This window comes from Trichomycterus rosablanca, chromosome 4, assembly GCF_030014385.1.
Source record: "Trichomycterus rosablanca isolate fTriRos1 chromosome 4, fTriRos1.hap1, whole genome shotgun sequence".
NCBI classification, from domain to species: Eukaryota; Metazoa; Chordata; class Actinopteri; order Siluriformes; family Trichomycteridae; genus Trichomycterus; species Trichomycterus rosablanca.
Window position 1 is genome coordinate 26,408,820 of NC_085991.1, and position 20,693 is coordinate 26,429,512.

Here is a 20,693-nt window from a genome sequence, read left to right on the forward strand (position 1 = left end):
AAATAAAGGGCCTACATTATCATTATTAAAGAACTGGTCCAAATGGGAAACAGTTTAGCTTGGGCTTTTTATTCTACTTTATTTCTCACTGCTTACTAAGTATGGAATGAAAAATCACAAGTAAGTAACTAAAACTGAAGCCGCATGGTCAATTATCATTTTTTACGTCTAATTTGATGTTTGTGTAACCAGCTTAAATAATTGCTTAAGTAAAAATGCAATTGTCATCACTGACAACAAAACAAGTGTGAAACAAAACTTATTAAATAAACTGATTTTAACTTGCTATAAATTAAATAAACTGATTGTTAATCAAAATGACAAAAAATAATAGCAGTTCCTAACATCCAGTATGTGACTAATGTCACCACAAGTATGGCACCAATGTTAATTAAAAACTATTTGTGCTGTAACACTGCTGATTCTGGTTTAAAAAAATAATTATTTTAACAGGTTTGCAGCAAGTGAAAACAATTGTTATGCCAGAAACATGGCAAAAATGAACCAGACTGTTGTGTTTTTGATGTTTGTCTGTATGACATTACAGATTAATGCATATGCTTACGCCCAGATCCTACCAAAAGTTCAGGTACTTTGTGCAGTAAAAGTATAAATATTTAAATGACTACAACAGTATTTTAGTAAAAAATAAATGTACATATGTGTGCTATAAAAAGAACTCTCTGACAACAAACATTCCAAAGCAAGACCACACAAGTTCTTAAAATCACAGCACTAAATCTTAAGCGTTTTTCAAAAACCACAAAGAAGATAAGCATGTATATTTACATTTTCATTTTCAGCATTTAGCAGACGCTTTTTATCCAAAGCGACTTACACAATGAGCGGAACACAATGAGCAATTGAGGGTTAAGGGCCTTGCTCAGGGACCCAACAGTGGCAACTTGGTGGTGGCGGGGCTTGAACCAGCAACCTTCTGTTTACTAGTCCAGTACCTTAACCACTGAGCTATCACTGGCCTTATGTATATAAGAGAAGAATATTTTTTTCTAAAAGAGATGGAGATTTTATCTAAAATAGAAATAACTGACACTTACTGTTGGAGCATGGAGACTTATAGGTGGCTCCATTTGTGTGTCTGTCTGTGTGTCCTCACTGCTCCTTTAAAAGCCCAGCAGAAATAACGTCCAACTGGCTACATGCTCAAAGTGAAGCTGAAATAATTTTCCCTGTATCTAACAAAATCTTTCCACCCTCTCTGTTACTTTCCCTCTCCGTTACTCTTTCTATTACTGTTTCCAAAACTCCCTCCCTCTTTTCATGCTCGCTCAACTTCAGAGTAAGTTCTCCTCCCTCTGTAAGTAAACCTCGTTCCCTCAGGTCAGTCAGAATGAACACGTCAGGCTGATTTAGGAGGAAACTGGAGAAATGGCTTTGGATTTAAATATAGATACACTTGATACATAAGCTTGTTTTTACCTCTCGCTCTTGTATAGGAATTAGGGTATGTTTGATTTCCGTGCCCTACCTCAGCCAACCAGCATATGAAACCACAAAAACGCACCAAATAAGTAGTTCTGATAATAACCTTGGTTTAAAATATATTGTTTCAATAAACTGTCCTGGTGTAGGAAAATAAATAGCTGAAGGAATAGATTCTACTCAAAATCATTACATTCTGGAAGCAAATATGACAAAGCAAAGCATGTAAAGCTGAAAAGAAGTTACTTCCTACAACAGGAAAGTGAATGACAACATACTTTAAATCCCACCATGAACTACTTCAAAAAAAGCTTTTGGAATGACCCTTATAGTAAAAAATCTGAAAGTGGATCTTAAACATGCAACACAGTCCAAGAATATCTCAGAACTAGAAGTGTTTGGGAAGACAAAGGGGGTGAAAAAAAGGAAAGAAAAATGACTCATAGTCGGCTCCAAACAAATGGTCACAAGTTGTGATATCTGGGGTTTCACTAAATACCGTCCTGGAAGGTGTCCAAACATTGCACTTGGCACATCTACAATTTTTTGTTCATTAAATAAAAATGTAACCGTCTATTAATATTTACCATCCATTAATATTTGCATATATTTGAACACCCAGACATCATCTTGCCAGTCATGTCTGTTTGTAGATGCCCAACCAGCCAATAGCACCAATAGAAAACCAAACCCTAGATCCTTGCTGAAATGGGCTAACATATTTTACAGCTGTGCTACCCATATATTGTTTATTTATTTACACTTTAAAATATTAAAATTATGGGCATCCAAACATTTACATTCAATTGTATAGCAACACTTGGGGTGCAACTATAATAATACTATAGGACATTAAAATAGTAGCACTGTCACCTCACAGCAAGAAGGTCCTGGGTTCAATCCCCAGGAGTGGCGGTCCGGGTCCCTTCTGTGCGGAGTTTGCATGTTCTCGCCGTGTCTGTGTGGGTTTCCTCCGGGAGCTCCGGTTTCCTCCCACAGTCCAAAAACATGCAGTCAAGTTAATTGGAGACACTGAATTGCCCTATAGGTGAATGGGTGTGTGTATGTGTGTCTTCCCTGCGATAGACTGGCGCCCTGTCCAGGGTGTTACTGTGTGCCTTGCGCCCATTGAAAAGCTGGGATAGGCTCCAGCACCCAACCAACCCAAACCCCCCCCAACCCCTGCGACCCTAAATGGATAACGGTTAGGAAGTGAGTCAGTGACACATTAAAATAATCCTACATACTTACATTAAGTTATATATTAAAAAGTCACAATCACTAACAACTACCTAACAACAGTAAAACATTTCCAAGTAATACTGACAATGACTGACTGACTAAATTCCATCAGCTGATAACTAAAGCACATGTAAACCCAAAACCTATTGCAACATATTGCAAAAAATCATATATTTGATAGTTGTAAAAGCACACTCTGGCAAAACACGACTCAAGACATTTCAAATTGGATTACTTAAAAACATTTGCCAAAAAAGTCCTTGGAATGACACAACCACAGTAATCGATATAACATACGCATACAGTTGATAATACTGGGTGTTAATTTTTTTGCTGCATGAAACGGATTTGTAAGAGCATGAGAAAAAGCCAACACTAAGTGTGACATTACAAAAACAACAGGACACCAGCTGGAAAGAACACTTACAGAACACTGACTTTTAGTGCAACAGGCAAATGTCATAAACTAAGTGAGTAGGTACAGAATATTCTTATACCTGCTTTGGATGTGTATATAATCAGGTTCTGCAATAATCAAATGTCCTACAGCAGTGCCATTACGGCTAGTGGCATTATTTGCCACCTTTATGTAGCATCCTTTTATCAGTAGTGATGTAAAACCTACTGATTTAACAAAGTTGCTCATAAGCAACACACTCTTTAATTTTCTTTGGCATTATAGTTTATGTTATAGATTTTAACCCATCTACCTACATCTGTTGTGTCAGATACGCATAATACCCAAGTTATGAAGGTGGAACTATAATTATTATGGCAGTATGTAGTCTGGGACGAAGACTTATTTTCTTCCAGTGATGTTTCTGCATAAGATGAGATGTAAACAATAATGGTAACAATGACTGTCAAGAATGGCTTTCTTCAATTTAAAATATAACAAGAGATCTTAATATCTAAGAACTCATTCCTTAATGAGTGTATTAATAATCAGATTAGAAATCAGCCCAGGAATCTGAATATTACTACATTTTGGAAACATGTAAAAGCACTGTTTTATTTTCCTTAAAAATCATAAAGAAGTTTAGAATGTTCTCCCCTTGTACATGTGGGTTTGCTCTGGGGATTTTGGTTTCCTCTTGCCCCTTAAAAACCTTTAAAACTGACATAACAACTGTAAAGTGCCCCTAGGTATGAGTAAGTAAATAACAAAGTGTGCAGTGCCCTGCAACAAAACGCCACACTCTCCAAGGTGTGTTCTTGGCTGGTGGTCAGTGTTTTATGGTGGCACCGGACCCACCAAAGCTCTGATGAGGATGAAGCAGTTACAAAAGATAAATGAATGAATAAACACTAGAATTCCTAGAGTAAATATACAAAGTGAAAAAGATTTTATTTTGGTTAAATTATTATTTAAGTTACTGGAAGTCATTATTAAACTAATTTCTGTTCTTTGTCTTGGCCACTTTAGTTTAGCATAAAATTGTAGTGTAAATTGGTGAATTACACCTTATCTGGCTATCTGAAAAATGCCATGTTTACATAAGACATTTTCCATTCCAGAGTGAGTGAGTATCATTTAGTCTTTCTCCTCTCAAATGCAGCGAGTCTCCTGGTAAACACCATTATAAGGTTCTTATAACCACACTTTCCAGATTGTCTGACCAAAAGAAGAGCATTAGGTCTTTTAAACAGCCTTGTTCAATTCCAGGAAACCTTCAACAGCTCCTACATTTCTCACTTGAAAAAATGACAAAGGCTTTCCTTCTTTCAACCTCAAAAATATTGCTGTTTCATTAAATCTGCTCAGAAAATACTGAGTTTGGCGTAGTTTCAGCTTCCTAAACCCAGAATTCTTAACCATTTTTGCTAAGTAACCCAATTTAAAGGGCCAACCATTGCATTTGTTGCAATATTCTCCCCATGAACATTTTTAATTGATTTACTAAGGGGTCCATAAATTGTAAGCTAAGTAATTTTCTATTGTTATTATTTTTAAGGTGAAAACACATTACAATCAGTCAGCTACACATTTTATATCTCTTTACAATAAATAACATTTAGCACTTATTATAATGAAGGTAAACTGACTGGGCAGAACTGATTTCAGAACTAAGTTTCATTTGACATATTAGGAAGCATAAAGGACAAGAATATTTTATACAAACTAAAAAATACAGAACTACAGAATGGCCAGAGTTTGTAATTAAAAGACTCACCAGATTTGTCATGTAAACCTAACATGAGAAACCCTTTCAACAAAAAATTATATCATAAAACAAACACAATTTCGAGAGGAATGGGGCCTTTTGCAAAATGCAGTAGGGATGAGAAGTACTTTGCAAAATCATTGTTACTTAACACAGTCTACCATTGCATCAAAAAATGCTATGAGAAACTCTGTGGTTACATTATAATCCATACAAAAACTGTATATATCTGTCTAATCTGACAGAGATTTTAACCTGTTCAAAAAACACTTTTGTATTATAGGTCTGCCTGTCCTCATGCTTCATGCTGAAGCTGCTAAACACATTGGTTTGGATGTGTGACTGAGGATCCTGAGTATAACATTGTGGCTGCACAGAGTGGCATGTGTGAAATACAGAGTAAGGAGTGTTCAGAGTCCCACACAACCCCAACCTTACCAGCAACTTTGATCCAGAGACACCAGTCAAAACACACTGTCATGTTTTAATATGATGTAATTATAGCCCACTGAACTAAACTGAACTGAACTAATGAAGACATATGGAAAACAAGCAGAATCGGATGTCAAACATTTTTATCTTTTCAAAGACAACACATACCTCAAGGTCATCAAGTGAATGAGCCAGACTGAGTCGTTTAGTGCGAGCTGTTGTTCGCCAAACAGAAGAACGTCCTCTTGTAAGACCCCAAAATCTGTTACTCTGAAAGAAAAAAAGTCCCAAGTAAATATCAAATGAAGTATTAAGTATTATTAAACCAACTACATTATATTCTAAGTAAAAAAATACGTTAATTATTTTCCTCCAATCATCCTCAGTTGTTTTGGACATTATATGGCCAAAAGTAAAAGAACACCTGACCATTAGCTTGTTGATTCAAAAACCATGGGCATTAATATAGAGTTGTCCCTGTCTTTGAAGGAATAACAGCCTTCATTTTTGGAGTGTCTGTGGGAATGCATGCCTATTACATCAAAAGAGCATTTGTAAGCTTAGGCACCAAAATTGGACAAGAAAAGCTGGCATGCAGTCAACGTTCCAGTTCCAGTTTCTGTGCAGGCCACTGATGTTTCTCCACACCAAGCTTGTCAAACCATGTCTTTATGTATCTGCTTTTGAGGTACAGTCATGCTGGAACAACAAAGTGCCTTTCCCAAACTGTTGCCACATATGTGAAAGCATATCATTTATTTTGTATAACTGATTTTATACACCTGTTAGCAATGAGATATAAATACAATGTTTGGATTTAAATAAGCAAACACGAGATAATTACTGCAGTAATTAATATATTATAGCCGGCAACAATTTATTTAAGCCTGACTGACACAGTGAGTAGCTTCTAATTTTTTAAACAATGTCAGAAGATAAATCATACAGATGTGGAAACGTGGTCATATTATTGGTCTGCATCTAGCAAAGACAACAACTATGGAGATGTCACGCTTTAAGCCTCCCTGTGCTCTAGTGTGCCACGCCCTTCTCTCCCCAGTCTCCAGCCAGCCTCCCTCTCCTGATTGGTTAGCTGGGGCTAATTAGCCCCGGCTGCCTGTATTTAGGAGAGGATCAGGGAAAGGCTGGTTGGAGACTATTCTGTGGTAACTCTGTTTGCTCTGGTTCCTGTTTGGTCATAGCTCTTGATTCTGATTCCTACCTGCTCTGCTCCGTCCCATCCGGTCTGTTCATTCTGTTTTGGTTTTGTTCTATGTTCCTGTCTAGTTAGTTCATGTTCTAGTAACCTGTTTAATCTTTGTTTAGCCTGTCTGTTTAGCCTGTTGGTTCGCCCTGTTAGTCATTTAAGTCCTGTTTGCCTTTAGTCCTGTCTAGTTCTTGTTTAGCTTAGGGTTTAGGTTCGTGTTTGTATATTTAGCATTTATCTTAGCTTAGGTCAAGTATTTGTTGGTTTTGTTTGTGTGATCTTTTGTCTTTATTGTTATTAAATATATCAGTTAATACCTCTCTGCGTGTGTGTGCGCCCCTCCTGTCAGTCTAGCCCACTTACCGTTACATAATAGTCTCCCTTTTTACCAGAACACAGCGAGATGTTTTTGGTACATGAATTCCCGGAGTGTAACTCCATGAGGTTCCCACAGACCTTTCCGTTAAGTAGGCCAGCTCCGTATGATGGAAGCGACTCAGGCGTCGAAGGCTTCCTTCTGCAGAGCCAGCTCTACCTGCAGAACCTTTTAGACCCCCAGCCAGCTGAAACCGATAAAATTCGGTTTATGATGTCAAGGCTGAGGGGCCCTGCTCGTGACTGGGCCAGGAAGCTTTGGTCTGACAGGGGAGTTGTGCTGAACTCGGTTAAGGTGTTCAAGGGCCTCATGAGAGCAAAATTCTCGCAGCTCAGTGACGGCGCTCCTGTTTCCTCGATGGCACCCCCTGACGGCGCTCCTGTTTCCTCGATGGCGCCCCCTGACGGCGCTCCTGTTTCCTCGATGGCGCCCCCTGACGGCGCTCCTGTTTCCTCGATGGCGCCCCCTGACGGCGCTCCTGTTTCCTCGATGGCGCCCCCTGACGGCGCTCCTGTTTCCTCGATGGCGCCCCCTGACGGCACTTCTGTTCCTGAATTGGCGCCCCCCGTTGGCGCTCCTGTTCCAGAGTTGGCGCATCCCGAGGGCGCTCCTGTTTCTGAGATGATCCTAGTTGGCGCTTCTGTTTTTGGGGTGGCGCACCCCGAGGACACTTCTGTTCCTGAGTTGGTGTCTTCCGACGACACTTCTGTTCCTGAGTTGGTGTCCTCCGACGGCACTTCTGTTCCTGAGTTGGTGTCCTCCGACGACACTTCTGTTCCTGAGTTGGTGTCTTCCGACGACACTTCTGTGCCTGAGTTGGTGTCCTCCGACGGCACTTCTGTTCCTGAGTTGGTGTCCTCCGACGACACTTCTGTTCCTGAGTTGGTGTCCTCCGCCAACACTTCTGTTCCTGAGTTGGTGTCCTCCGACGACACTTCTGTTCCTGAGTTGGTGTCCTCCGCCGACACTTCTGTTCCTGAGTTGGTGTCTTCCGACGACACTTCTGTTCCTGAGTTGGTGTCTTCCGACGACACTTCTGTGCCTGAGTTGGTGTCCTCCGACGGCACTTCTGTTCCTGAGTTAGTGTCTTCCGACGACACTTCTGTTCCTGAGTTGGTGTCTTCCGACGACACTTCTGTTCCTGAGTTTGTGCCCTCCGATGGCACTTCTGTTCCTGAGTTGGTGCCCTGCGACGGCACTTCTGTTCCTGAGTTTGTGCCCTCCGATGGCACTTCTGTTCCTGAGTTGGTGCCCTGCGACGGCACTTCTGTTCCTGAGTTTGTGCCCTCCGATGGCACTTCTGTTCCTGAGTTGGTGCCCTGCGACGGCACTTCTGTTCCTGAGTTTGTGCCCTCCGATGGCACTTCTGTTCCTGAGTTTGTGCCCTCCGATGGCACTTCTGTTCCCGAGTTGGTGTCCTCCGACGACACTTCTGTTCCTGAGTTGGTGTCCTCCGACGGCACTTCTGTTCCTGAGTTAGTGTCTTCCGACGACACTTCTGTTCCTGAGTTGGTGTCCTCCGACGACACTTCTGTTCCTGAGTTGGTGTCTTCAGACAGCACTTCTGTTCCTGAGTTGGTGCCCTGCGACGGCACTTCTGTTCCTGAGTTGGTGTCCTCCGACGACACTTCTGTTCCTGAGTTGGTGTCCTCCGACGACACTTCTGTTCCTGAGTTGGTGTCCTCCGACGACACTCCTGTTCCTGAGTTGGTGTTCCCCGATGGCGTTTCTGTTCCTGAGATGGCGTACTCCGATGGCGCTTCTGTTCCTGAGATGGCGCACTCCGATGGCGCTTCTGTTTCTGAGATGACGCCCTCCGATGGCGTTTCTGTTTCTGAGATGACGCCCTCCGATGGCGTTTCTGTTCCTGAGATGACGCCCTCCGAAGGCGCTTCTGTTCCTGAGATGACGCCCTCCGATGGTGTTTCTGTTCCTGAGATGACGCCCTCCGAAGGCGCTTCTGTTCCTGAGATGACGCCCTCCGATGGCGTTTCTGTTCCTGAGATGGCGTACTACGATGGCGCTTCTGTTCCTGAGATGACGCCCTCCGATGGCGTTTCTGTTCCTGAGATGGCGTACTCCGATGGCGTTTCCGTTCCTGTGATGACGCCCTCCGAAGGCGTTTCTGTTCCTGTGATGACGCCCTCCGAAGGCGTTTCTGTTCCTGAGATGACGCCCTCCGATGGCGTTTCAGTTCCTGAGATGGCGTCCTCCGAAGGCACTTCTGTTCCGGAGATGGCGTTCTCCGATGGTATTTCTGTTTATGAGATGATGCTCGACGGCGCTCCGGGCTCCTCGTCAGCGCCCCCCAACGGCGCTTCTGAACTCTCGTCGACACCCCTAGATGGTGCTCCTGGCTCCTCGTCAGCGCCCCCCAACGGCGCTTCTGAACTCTCGTCGACACCCCTAGATGGTGCTCCTGACTCCTCGTCAGCGCCCCCAGACGGCGCTTCTAAACTCTCGTCGGCACCCCTAGATGCTGCTCCTGATTTCTCGTCAGCGCCCCCCGATGGCGCTTCTGAATTCTCGTTGACGCCCCCCGACGGCACATCTGGATTTCTGTTGGCAGCCTGCGTCCCACCATTTTTATCACGCCTGCCTGAGGACATTCTTAATGACTTTGAGTTTGCCCCTCAGGGCCCGGGACCTCCTTGTTTTGGGATTTTTTTTTTTTTTTTTTTTTGGGCACTCCAGGAGGCGTGCCTTTGGGAGGGGGCTACTGTCACGCTTTAAGCCTCCCTGTGCTCTAGTGTGCCACGCCCTTCTCTCCCCAGTCTCCAGCCAGCCTCCCTCTCCTGATTGGTTAGCTGGGGCTAATTAGCCCCGGCTGCCTGTATTTAGGAGAGGATCAGGGAAAGGCTGGTTGGAGACTATTCTGTGGTAACTCTGTTTGCTCTGGTTCCTGTTTGGTCATAGCTCTTGATTCTGATTCCTACCTGCTCTGCTCCGTCCCATCCGGTCTGTTCATTCTGTTTTGGTTTTGTTCTATGTTCCTGTCTAGTTAGTTCATGTTCTAGTAACCTGTTTAATCTTTGTTTAGCCTGTCTGTTTAGCCTGTTGGTTCGCCCTGTTAGTCATTTAAGTCCTGTTTGCCTTTAGTCCTGTCTAGTTCTTGTTTAGCTTAGGGTTTAGGTTCGTGTTTGTATATTTAGCATTTATCTTAGCTTAGGTCAAGTATTTGTTGGTTTTGTTTGTGTGATCTTTTGTCTTTATTGTTATTAAATATATCAGTTAATACCTCTCTGCGTGTGTGTGCGCCCCTCCTGTCAGTCTAGCCCACTTACCGTTACAGGAGATCACTAAAATTGCTGGAAAAAAAGCGGCAAAAGCTTGGTTTGAAAAAAATCTTAAATAACCATAAAATCATTTTAATTGTACCATCAAAAACATTGACGGTAGAACTCACAGTTGACAAAAACTCACAAAATTGTGTCTAAACAGTTGTGTGGCCATAACATTACTTTTCAGTGTGGCAACTGGGAAAAGAGCCTTCTGTTCACGAGCATAAACATTGGACTCTAAAGCAACTGAAAAATATCATGTGAACTGTGTAGTTCAGATTTACCCTATTCCAATGCAATGGGCAGTTTAGGAAACCAGGCAATGTACAAACTGTTAGGTTACATGATTCATACATTCAGGTTCAATGTCAAGCACTGTAACAGGCAATTTTGTATCTCTAGTTCACCTAACTTACACAACTTTGAACTGTGGGAGGAAACCAAAGCTCCCAGAAAAAAACACATATGGACACGGTGAGAACATGCAAAGTCCAAACAGAAAGGACCCGGACCTCTCCACCTGGGACTCGAAACCATGTCCTTCTCGCTGTGAGGTGACACCAACCTATTTTTAGAATTATTATTACATATAATATATAGAATATATATATATATATATATATATATATATATATATATATATACGTATATATACAGTGTATCACAAAAGTGAGTACACCCCTCACATTTCTGCAAATATTTCATTATATCTTTTCATGGGACAACACTATAGACATGAAACTTGGATATAACTTAGAGTAGTCAGTGTACAGCTTGTATAGCAGTGTAGATTTACTGTCTTCTGAAAATAACTCAACACACAGCCATTAATGTCTAAATAGCTGGCAACATAAGTGAGTACACCCCACAGTGAACATGTCCAAATTGTGCCCAAATGTGTCGTTGTCCCTCCCTGGTGTCATGTGTCAAGGTCCCAGGTGTAAATGGGGAGCAGGGCTGTTAAATTTGGTGTTTTGGGTACAATTCTCTCATACTGGCCACTGGATATTCAACATGGCACCTCATGGCAAAGAACTCTCTGAGGATGTGAGAAATAGAATTGTTGCTCTCCACAAAGATGGCCTGGGCTATAAGAAGATTGCTAACACCCTGAAACTGAGCTACAGCCTGGTGGCCAAGGTCATACAGCGGTTTTCCAGGACAGGTTCCACTCGGAACAGGCTTCGCCAGGGTCGACCATAGAAGTTGAGTCCACGTGTTCGGCGTCATATCCAGAGGTTGGCTTTAAAAAATAGACACATGAGTGCTGCCAGCATTGCTGCAGAGGTTGAAGACGTGGGAGGTCAGCCTGTCAGTGCTCAGACCATACGCCGCACACTGCATCAACTCGGTCTGCATGGTCGTCATCCCAGAAGGAAGCTGACGCACAAGAAAGCCCGCAAACAGTTTGCTGAAGACAAGCAGTCCAAGAACATGGATTACTGGAATGCCCTGTGGTCTGACGAGACCAAGATAAACTTGTTTGGCTCAGATGGTGTCCAGCATGTGTGGCGGCGCCCTGGTGAGAAGTACCAAGACAACTGTATCTTGCCTACAGTCAAGCATGGTGGTGGTAGCATCATGGTCTTGGGCTGCATGAGTGTTGCTGGCACTGGGGAGCTGCAGTTCATTGAGGGAACATGAATTCCAACATGTACTGTGACATTCTAAAACAGAGCATGATCCCCTCCCTTCGAAAACTGGGCCTCATGGCAGTTTTCCAACAGGATAACGACCCCAAACACAACCTCCAAGATGACAACTGCCTTGCTGAGGAAGCTGAAGGTAAAGGTGATGGACTAAACCCAATTGAGCACCTGTGGCGCATCCTCAAGTGGAAGGTGGAGGAGTTCAAGGTGTCGAACATCCACCAGCTCCGTGATGTCATCATGGAGGAGTGGAAGAGTATTCCAGTAGCAACCTGTGCAGATCTGGTGAATTCCATGCCCAGGAGGGTTAAGGCAGTGCTGGATAATAATGGTGGTCACACAAAATATTGACACTTTGGGCACAATTTGGACATGTTCACTGTGGGGTGTACTCACTTATGTTGCCAGCCATTTAGACATTAATGGCTGTGTGTTGAGTTATTTTCAGAAGACAGTAAATCTACACTGCTATACAAGCTGTACACTGACTACTCTAAGTTATATCCAAGTTTTATTTCTATAGTGTTGTCCCATGAAAAGATATAATAAAATATTTGCAGAAATGTGAGGGGTGTACTCACTTTTGTGATACACTGTACATAATGCAATAGGTCTGTCACGTACAGTATCAACATTTTTGCGGAACCGGTGACTTTTAAATTAGGCCTGTTTACGTGCATAGTCTATTACATATTAAATCATTTTTTTGTGTTTTATTACTTATTTGGCCACGATTTATCATTTAATGATATAAAAATATATATTTATATATTTGGAAAGTAATAATTATATTGTAAAATCCACTTATAAATTATAGCAATGCAGCCTAAGAACTGCACAGAACAAAGTCAAACAGACTAATCTGCCTGTTTTAATGGAATGATTGGCGGTTATGACAATATCACACATACCACATATGCTTATCATTTACTTTCTATCTGAACACTGGTATAATCTAAACAGATAAAAGCTCTATAGTTAAATAACAAATCTATTCTAAATCACTGTAACTATTGGAAGCCAATGACGTCACGGTCCCATCTGCAACTAAATTAAAAAAGTGTGCCACCATGGCTTTCGCAGAATGGACAATTCAATTTTGTAGCTCAAACAATTCGTTTATTATTCATGCGAATGGGTTGCCGGGTGACTCTTTTCAATCTAAACAGATTAGCAGCGTTTCTAAGAATGTGTCCAATTTAATCATATTAAACTCAACTAATCAACACAACAGCTCCATCTGCTGTGTCTGAACCAGGCAGCACCATCTGTTCCACATGTCACGGTTCAAACTGCTAACGAATCTGCTAAGTGGAAAAACATAGATCTAATATCTAATACAAAGTATTTTTGTGTTTCTGTTTTCAAAAATACCCCCAATAGATAAATTTTGTAAAAATCTGAGTGAATTCAGATTTAAGTACCAATACCAAGTTTATTAAATACAGTCAGCTCATAAATAACTGGCATTCTAGAAAATGATATTACTATGTGGTAAATTCTTTGTGGTAATGTTTTATTATTTTTTTAAGTTTATTTTAAGAAAAAATATTATTTTTAAGAACAGTAGCTTTCAGCAAAACCAAGTGGATTCAAACTATTAGCACTGCTGACTTTATTACTTTGTATAACTTCCCAACAAAACATCACTGATACTCCATTATGCTTTACTATGTGGTTGTTTCAATTTGGCCACCCCACTTTTTACGCCAAAAAAGCTCTATTTTGGGTTTACCAACCTTAGCACCCAGTTCTAATCTTATTTTATTAGAATCTAGCAATAAGCAAGTACACATGCTAACGTTGATTAAGTAGATTAAATAAATTTAGCTTCCAATTGTAAATTTGAAAAATAAGTGACCCAAAGATGCTACCAATTTATGCCAATTAATACCTGACTGTGAGTAGGGGCAAAACACAATAAGTGGATATTGGCACGTTCAGGAGTGTAGCTACTGTTTTATACATTTCATTTATCCCATCCAGTTTGTGTATTCTCTCGTCATTCTAACATTTATGCACGACTACTTTAAAATCTTTCCTCTGTTATCTCATTTTATACACAAGAGAAGCAGAATGTCACTAATGGACAATGATAATGAAGCACAAAGACTATTTTACCCGTCTTTACAATAAGGGATTCTGGAGATTGTATGAAAATTCATATCAAAAAATAATTTACCTTGTATTCTTCATACTTATCTCTTGATCCACTGCTAAAGAGTTTCCAAGTTAGATCGTTGTGAGACCTTTGTGGATCCCCAGGTGTTTTGTATCTCAGTGCAGGAATTTGTTCCATGGCAGGTGGTAAAGTGTTGTGTTTAGCTTTGGGTGCACTGCTGTCACTGTCTGCCAGGCTTTCTATACTATCAGGACGAGGTTTCTGCCAACGTGCTCGAATGCTAACAGAGAGCCACCGTTGACTGCCTCTGCGTTTGGACTTATTTTCAGATAACCCAGATTGTTTAATCAAGGAAGTTGGAGGTAAAGGTTCACGTCCTGTGACCTCTTGTCTGATAGATGGATCATTTTGTGGGGTGGCAGTTAGGAAGGGACCTGGGAATGGCTCGGAAAGGAGGCACTTAGATTCTGGTTTTAGAGACATATCATTTCTCTGCTGGGAGACACAAGGAGAAAGTTTATCCCAAAGTGATTGGGAAGTGTTCGGAGATGAGAGACTCCACCGGTCAGCAAGGCTTTCATGATCTTCCGGAGATATGTTTTCAATCCCACTGTCACCGCTGCCACTGTTTCTTGTGTTCGACTGTGTGTCAGAGTCCTCAGTGTCCAGTTTAAGTCTCAGTTTCTCAATAAAATCCCCCATGTCAGTGTAAAGGACTGAAACAAAGTGTAAAATGGAAAATGGAGTTTGAGGAAACTCCAGACAACCATGTGTGTCAGGGTCAGCAGTGCAGGAAAAGCCAAAGTGATCTGAGATGTTTTGGTGCTCTTTGTGATCACAGAATTCTGGGTCTATAAAGAATACATGACACACTGTCTTTAGCCAAGTGCTTTTCTCAGCTAGTTTCTCATTGTTTGTCAGCTCCACTGAAACTAAACAAAAGAACCTATTGTCCTCAGTACCTACTACGCACAAGACCAAGTTCTCTGCAGGATACGTGACCAAAACCACATCCCTGTCATCACAAAGCTGGACACAATTACACCTGATCCGCATCATCACCAAGGAATGGGTTTTCTGCTCAACTGCTATTTTAGTGATACATTCACGGATAGCTCTTAAGTTTTCCTCTTCAGAATGTGACTTTACAAGATCCAATTCCACTGTGTTTATGTAGCCTACAATCATTCCCACGTTCAATGCGCTAGAGTCAGGTAAAATATCCTGCTGACTCTGGAAGTCAGAGAAAACTGAATCCTTACTCACAACAAGAGCTGGTTCCCCCTGATCAAGAACATGAGGGTTGTATTTTTTGTTGCACTCATAAATCCAGTAAGACATGTCAGGTTCTGACACAGGCCTCTGTTTAGATTGTTGTTTTGATTGCACACTATTGCAAACCTGACCTGAAATGTTTTCAAAACTTCCCAATGACTGCATTGATTGCTTATGCAAATCCTTCATATACAGTGTACAGATTTTAGAGTCCATCTTTCCTGGATTTAGCCATGTCACTTTCTGCTTCCTTTGAAAATCCAGTTCTTCATCACTCAAGCTAGAATTTACTGATTTTCTGTTGCCCGATGCAACTAGCAAACAAAGAGCCCTTGAAGATGAACCAATGAGCTCAACCACTGATTCGAGTGAGGCTGCTGATACGTCTGTCCCATTTACACTCAAAATGTAGTCACCAGGTTTTAAGCCAGCACCATAAGCCGAACTCCCTTTCATAATTCCACTTAAGATGCAAGGAGCCTGCCCAGCCAGTGTGAATCCATATCCAACTCTCCCACGCACTAGCTCCACTCTGCGGACTGTTGTGGCTGGAGCAAATTCTGAAGTTCTTCTTACACCTTTGGCTGGTTCCAGAGCTCTCATTTTTGCCTGTGGTATCCAACCAAATCCCGAAAGAAGGCTTGAATGATACGTCAGTCAGAGCCAAGACCAGTAAGCCACAGTCATCCTAGATACAGTAAAACAAAACAAAACAAAACTCTGTAACTATAGAAATTTACAACAAAAACTCTTATCCAGCAGATGGTTAGGTCCGTAACTAGTATACATATAGCTAAATGCAATTGATCTATTGTGCCTGTTGACAGTACTTTATCTACAGTTTTAAAGAGGAGCCATTTAGTCAATGAAATGCACAAATATTACATGTCAGTAAAAGTTCTGTTGAAACCTGTAGTAAAATAGGTTACGCATAACACAGTTTGAAATATTGCATATGTAAATGGGTTGTTAATGATTAACTGACTGTAATGTAAAGTGCCTATAGATATCATAAAGAATAGTCATATTAATATCTACTGTATAATGATGTACATAAAATTCAGTTTCTGTCTCTGTTTTTTTAAAATAATTATATATAATATATGAATCTCACAATAAACTGCAACATATGTGACATTACATTACACTTGTTAGAGAACAGTAGCAAGATCTATGTTTATCTATGTTTGTTTGTAGATAGAATTTCAATGCATTTAAAAATAATTAAAACTTATTTCTTTTGATTAGAAGAGGTCAGATTTAATAGTGTACTTACGTGTTTTTTTATTGATTTTGAAGTGGAGTTAGATATCGTCAGTTAATAGCAATATATTTGTGCACAGTATATTTATGAAAATACTTATGTTTAATATATAATTATTTAAGAAAAATTATATAAAAATACAAACATAGGCATTAATTCATAGGTATTTACAAGGTGTTTTATAATCAGATGTGCAAAAACAATGTGCAAGATTTCAGTGTAGATTTGTGTAAACATTAAGGAATTGCTGTCCAGTAACATGATTTAGAAGAACGATTTTGTTACTATTAATCATATTAAGTTTTATTTTATTTTTGAGCAAATACGTATTTAGCCATAATCGTGCACCCCTATTCACGCTGTGTCACTCACTAGAGACGAAACTCCAGCGTCTTTGTTTTGACGTTTCATACACTCGCTTAAATCAGTGCTAGAATAAAATAAATAACGTTAACATAACTTTAATGTTTATTGTTTAGTTTTATTTAGACTTGACAATTTCGAAAGCAATCGGAATATGTGAAGTCTAGTTAAATTTACTTTATAACTGTTCCGAACAACTTGCCTCCGTTTTAACACACTCGTCTGTTTTAAGTAAATTATTAAGCTACATTAAGTCGCTTAAAGACCCAGAAACTCGCATGATAAAGCACTATATTACTACATATTTATATTTCATAGTTTAACAACAACAACGCCGAATGTAACAGTTCACATACCTGCTCTCTTAACAGTTGGTGTTTTTGAAGTATCAGCTTTTCCACTTACATACTCACACAACCACTGCCATTCACTATTGTATCCAGCACAAAGCGTCATTCAGTCACTATGGCACCGTAACGACCGCACTCCCAACCGAACCCTCTCATTTGCTCAAACACCCATCAATCACTTTCAGCGTTTAAACATATACTTAAAGCTGGTTGGGAGGTTGACCGATCACGTGGTACACATAGGGCGTGTACCAGAGCGTACCCCATCTGCTCTGGCGTGTACCAATGGCTCACTGTACTTGTGATCCCAGACTACGCTTGAAAAAAACGTCCATATTTTGTGTCCCGATCCGAACTTTGTTCGCTAGCGATGTTGGTGTGTAAAATATTAACGGCTTTGTAGTAGTGCACTTATTTGACATACTATCCAGTGCTGTTTTATGCGACATGGGACGCAGCCCGTAGTACAGCCTAGAGAGCTCTAGTCTTCGTTATAAACAAGTGCAGACGTTTTGTATTCGAAAATACGACTTTGACTGTCGGAGACAAGCAGGCTTTTTTAAATTATATTAAACATATGTGCATTTTGTTGTACTTCAATAAGGATGTAAAAATATGGACATCAACTTAAATACTGTTTCTGTAATAATTTTCATTCAAGTTTAGGCTTCACATTTAATGTTGCACCACATGGCAAACACAACTGGTAGGTCACGACATGGTTACAACCGATATTTTAGAGTGTCAATACGTCCTGATTTTTCCAGGACATGTCCTCTTTTAAAGACCTTTTTGGGTTTTCTACATTTACATTTTCAGCATTTAGCAGACGCCTTTATCCAAAGCGACTAGCAGTAAGTAGTGTGCCAGTATACAGCAATTGAGGGTTAAGGGTCTTGCTCAAGCTTGGGCCCAACAGCAACCTGGCAGAGATGAGGATTGAACCAGCAACCTTTTGATTACTAGTCCACCTTAACCACTAGGCTGCAACTGGCTATTTCTAAATAGCCAAAAAGTCCAGAATTCGGCCTTTACTGTCTGCCGTCGCCATTCTTTGTTGTGCAACGTGAAATGTAGAAAAGAATGTTTTCACACAATAAGTTTTAAAAGTTTTAAAAGCATTTAGTTTCATTCAGGGCTACTAAAGATCGCAGTTTTTCTGCTTTTCCTTCTTAACAATGCAAATGTCTAGAGAGTTTTTTCACAGATGGCAGAGCCAGTGGACAAATGAAAGGAATTCCTTTTCTGTTGAGTCACTATAGGGGCTTCAGTGTACGCAATACAGGGTGTCCCTAAAGTCTGGACACATAGGCAAAATGCATATTTTCAATAACATTTTATTTCATTAAAATATTAATCAATAACATCTTCAGTGTGTTTTCCACTATTTGTGATGCAATATGTATGTGTGTGTGTATTTTAGTAAACATATAGGTAGTTATAGTTAGTGATATTTCCTATGTGTCCAGATTTTAGGGACACCCTGTAGTGGATTTTATGGCAACTGACTTTTTTCAATCTACAGCCATGAAAAGAATCAGTGTTATGTAAAAGGTCTTAAATCTTTTTATTTCTTGTGATTATCGTTAAGCCATATGTTAAATGGAAAGGAATAAAAGTATGCAATAAGGGTATTTGTTAGTTGTCATGTTATTAATGTCATGTTATGTATTAAATAACATAATAACATAGCTGCATTGTTCAGTAACCTAGGTTCAATAACATAGCTGCATTCTTGCAGCTGAGGAACTTTACCATGCACTTACAAGGTGCAACCCACCCCGTTACACAACCCGAAAACAAAGGGTGCCAAATGGAGGAAATAACCTGGCTGAAGTGGCAAACTTAACACAGGCCATTGCAAACTCATTCACTCACTTACTTATGCACACCTAGTGACAATGAAAAGAGGAGTACCTAGAAAAAAACACACAAACGTTAAATGAACAGGTTAAACTACTTCCAGAGGTGAGAATCAAACAAAAGGATTTTGGAGCTTACCTGCCATGGTGAGGGCTAACTATATATTTTAAATAGTTTTGTTTAATATTTGTTTAATAAGTTTAATAAAGTTTAATAATAAAAGTACATTTTTCTGAACCAAAATTATAAAGTTATAGTTCTTTGTGTCTGCTGTTCACACTAAATATAATTTATGTATTTTAAAACTATCTTGTACTCTAACCTAACAGCAAGCATAATTTATTTTCTTTGAAGTGTGTCCACTCCTAGTTTGTTGGACCCTGGTCATAGTGCACTAACAACCCTTTTTATTATTATGAATGTAAACGTGAAGTAGGCTGTAGGCTTTGCTGACTAAGGTGATCGATTTTTTAAAATAAAATATTAATCTAGTCTGTGCTTTGGTCTGGCCATTTAAAGACCACACTCAAAAACAACATTAGTTAACTTGTTTTTCAGCATTATAAATTATGTTTGCAATTTGACAGGTGGTAATTATTGCAAATGTTGTATTGACAGCCACCTGTTTGGGTAATTGTCTTTTTTAATCCTGCTTACATAACTTTCTAGAAAGGGTTGTGAAATGCCCCTTGGGTTCCACCAAGATATACAGTAACTACTCATAACATGTTGACAAACACATTTATTCTTCACTAAAACAAGGGGGGGCAGGTATTTATTAATTATGTTTTTGATCATTTATTACTGGGACAGTCCAATACTGGTCAAAACATTTGGAACATCACCAGTTTCCAGTTTTATTGGTATCCACACATATTAATGTCCCAGTGTACTCTGATAGTAAAGCATAGAACAAATAAACAATTTAGATAAAAAAGTAATCATTTAGTTTATTTGTAAAACAAAATTTAATATTTAATCTTAATTTTCAGCTGATCAAAGCAGCCTTTGACGTAGCCTTTTGCAGATAAATAGTCTTTTAGCAATATACTTTACATTTAGAAATGTTGTGTTGCATTTGTAGATTGCTCTGCTTACACCCTTTTGTCCAAAAATATATGTAAATTTAAATTGAATTTATGTCCTAAATATACTGTAATAAATAGTGATTAAGAAGTGAGTAAATACTTATTTTCCTACATAAAAACTTTACTGAGTACACTGATTATTAATTCACAGCCCATGCTTAAAAATGAGATGTGAACCTTTGGGCTAACAATATTTGAGTGGTGGGTTACAAAGTTGCAAATAGGACATATTCAACCCAAGAAAATAAGGTTTTAGATTTGAACTTAATGCGTAAACATTTTTTACGCTTTGCTTCAACTGTGATGTGTTATACAAACACCACCAAGAGAACAGTCACAAAATTTGTAGATCATTTTATTAAACCAAAAGGGCAACTGGTATATGAACATTTCCAAAACCTTGAACATCCCTAAAAACACCACTGGGAGTATTGTCCGAAAGTTCCAAACTTATGGCGCAGCAGCAGACCTGTCTGGCTGTGGGTGACAGCTTCAAAAGGGCCTTACCAATCTCATAAGGCTGACCTTATGAAAGCTGGGACAAATGAACAAACAAAGACTTCATGGCCAGAC

General features: G+C 40.0%; 1 protein-coding gene across 4 annotated transcripts in view; it reads right to left on the reverse strand.

The window, feature by feature from the left end:
• The window catches only part of rgs12a (regulator of G protein signaling 12a), a 58,318-nt gene extending 41,064 nt beyond the window's left edge, over window positions 1-17,254 (reverse strand). For 2 of the 4 annotated variants that reach the window (XM_062994080.1, XM_062994078.1), the window contains exons 1-3: window positions 17,176-17,254; window positions 13,978-15,880; window positions 5,451-5,552 (exon numbers count right to left, since the gene is read on the reverse strand). In XM_062994080.1, the coding sequence (XP_062850150.1) occupies window positions 5,451-5,552; window positions 13,978-15,795 (1,920 nt within the window). In that variant the 5' untranslated portion in view covers window positions 15,796-15,880; window positions 17,176-17,254. Of the gene's footprint in view, window positions 1-5,450; window positions 5,553-6,852; window positions 7,052-13,977; window positions 15,881-17,175 lie in introns of those variants that run through there. The other 2 variants (XM_062994082.1, XM_062994081.1) reach the window with 2 other exon arrangements.
• Window positions 17,255-20,693: the final 3,439 nt, after the last annotated feature.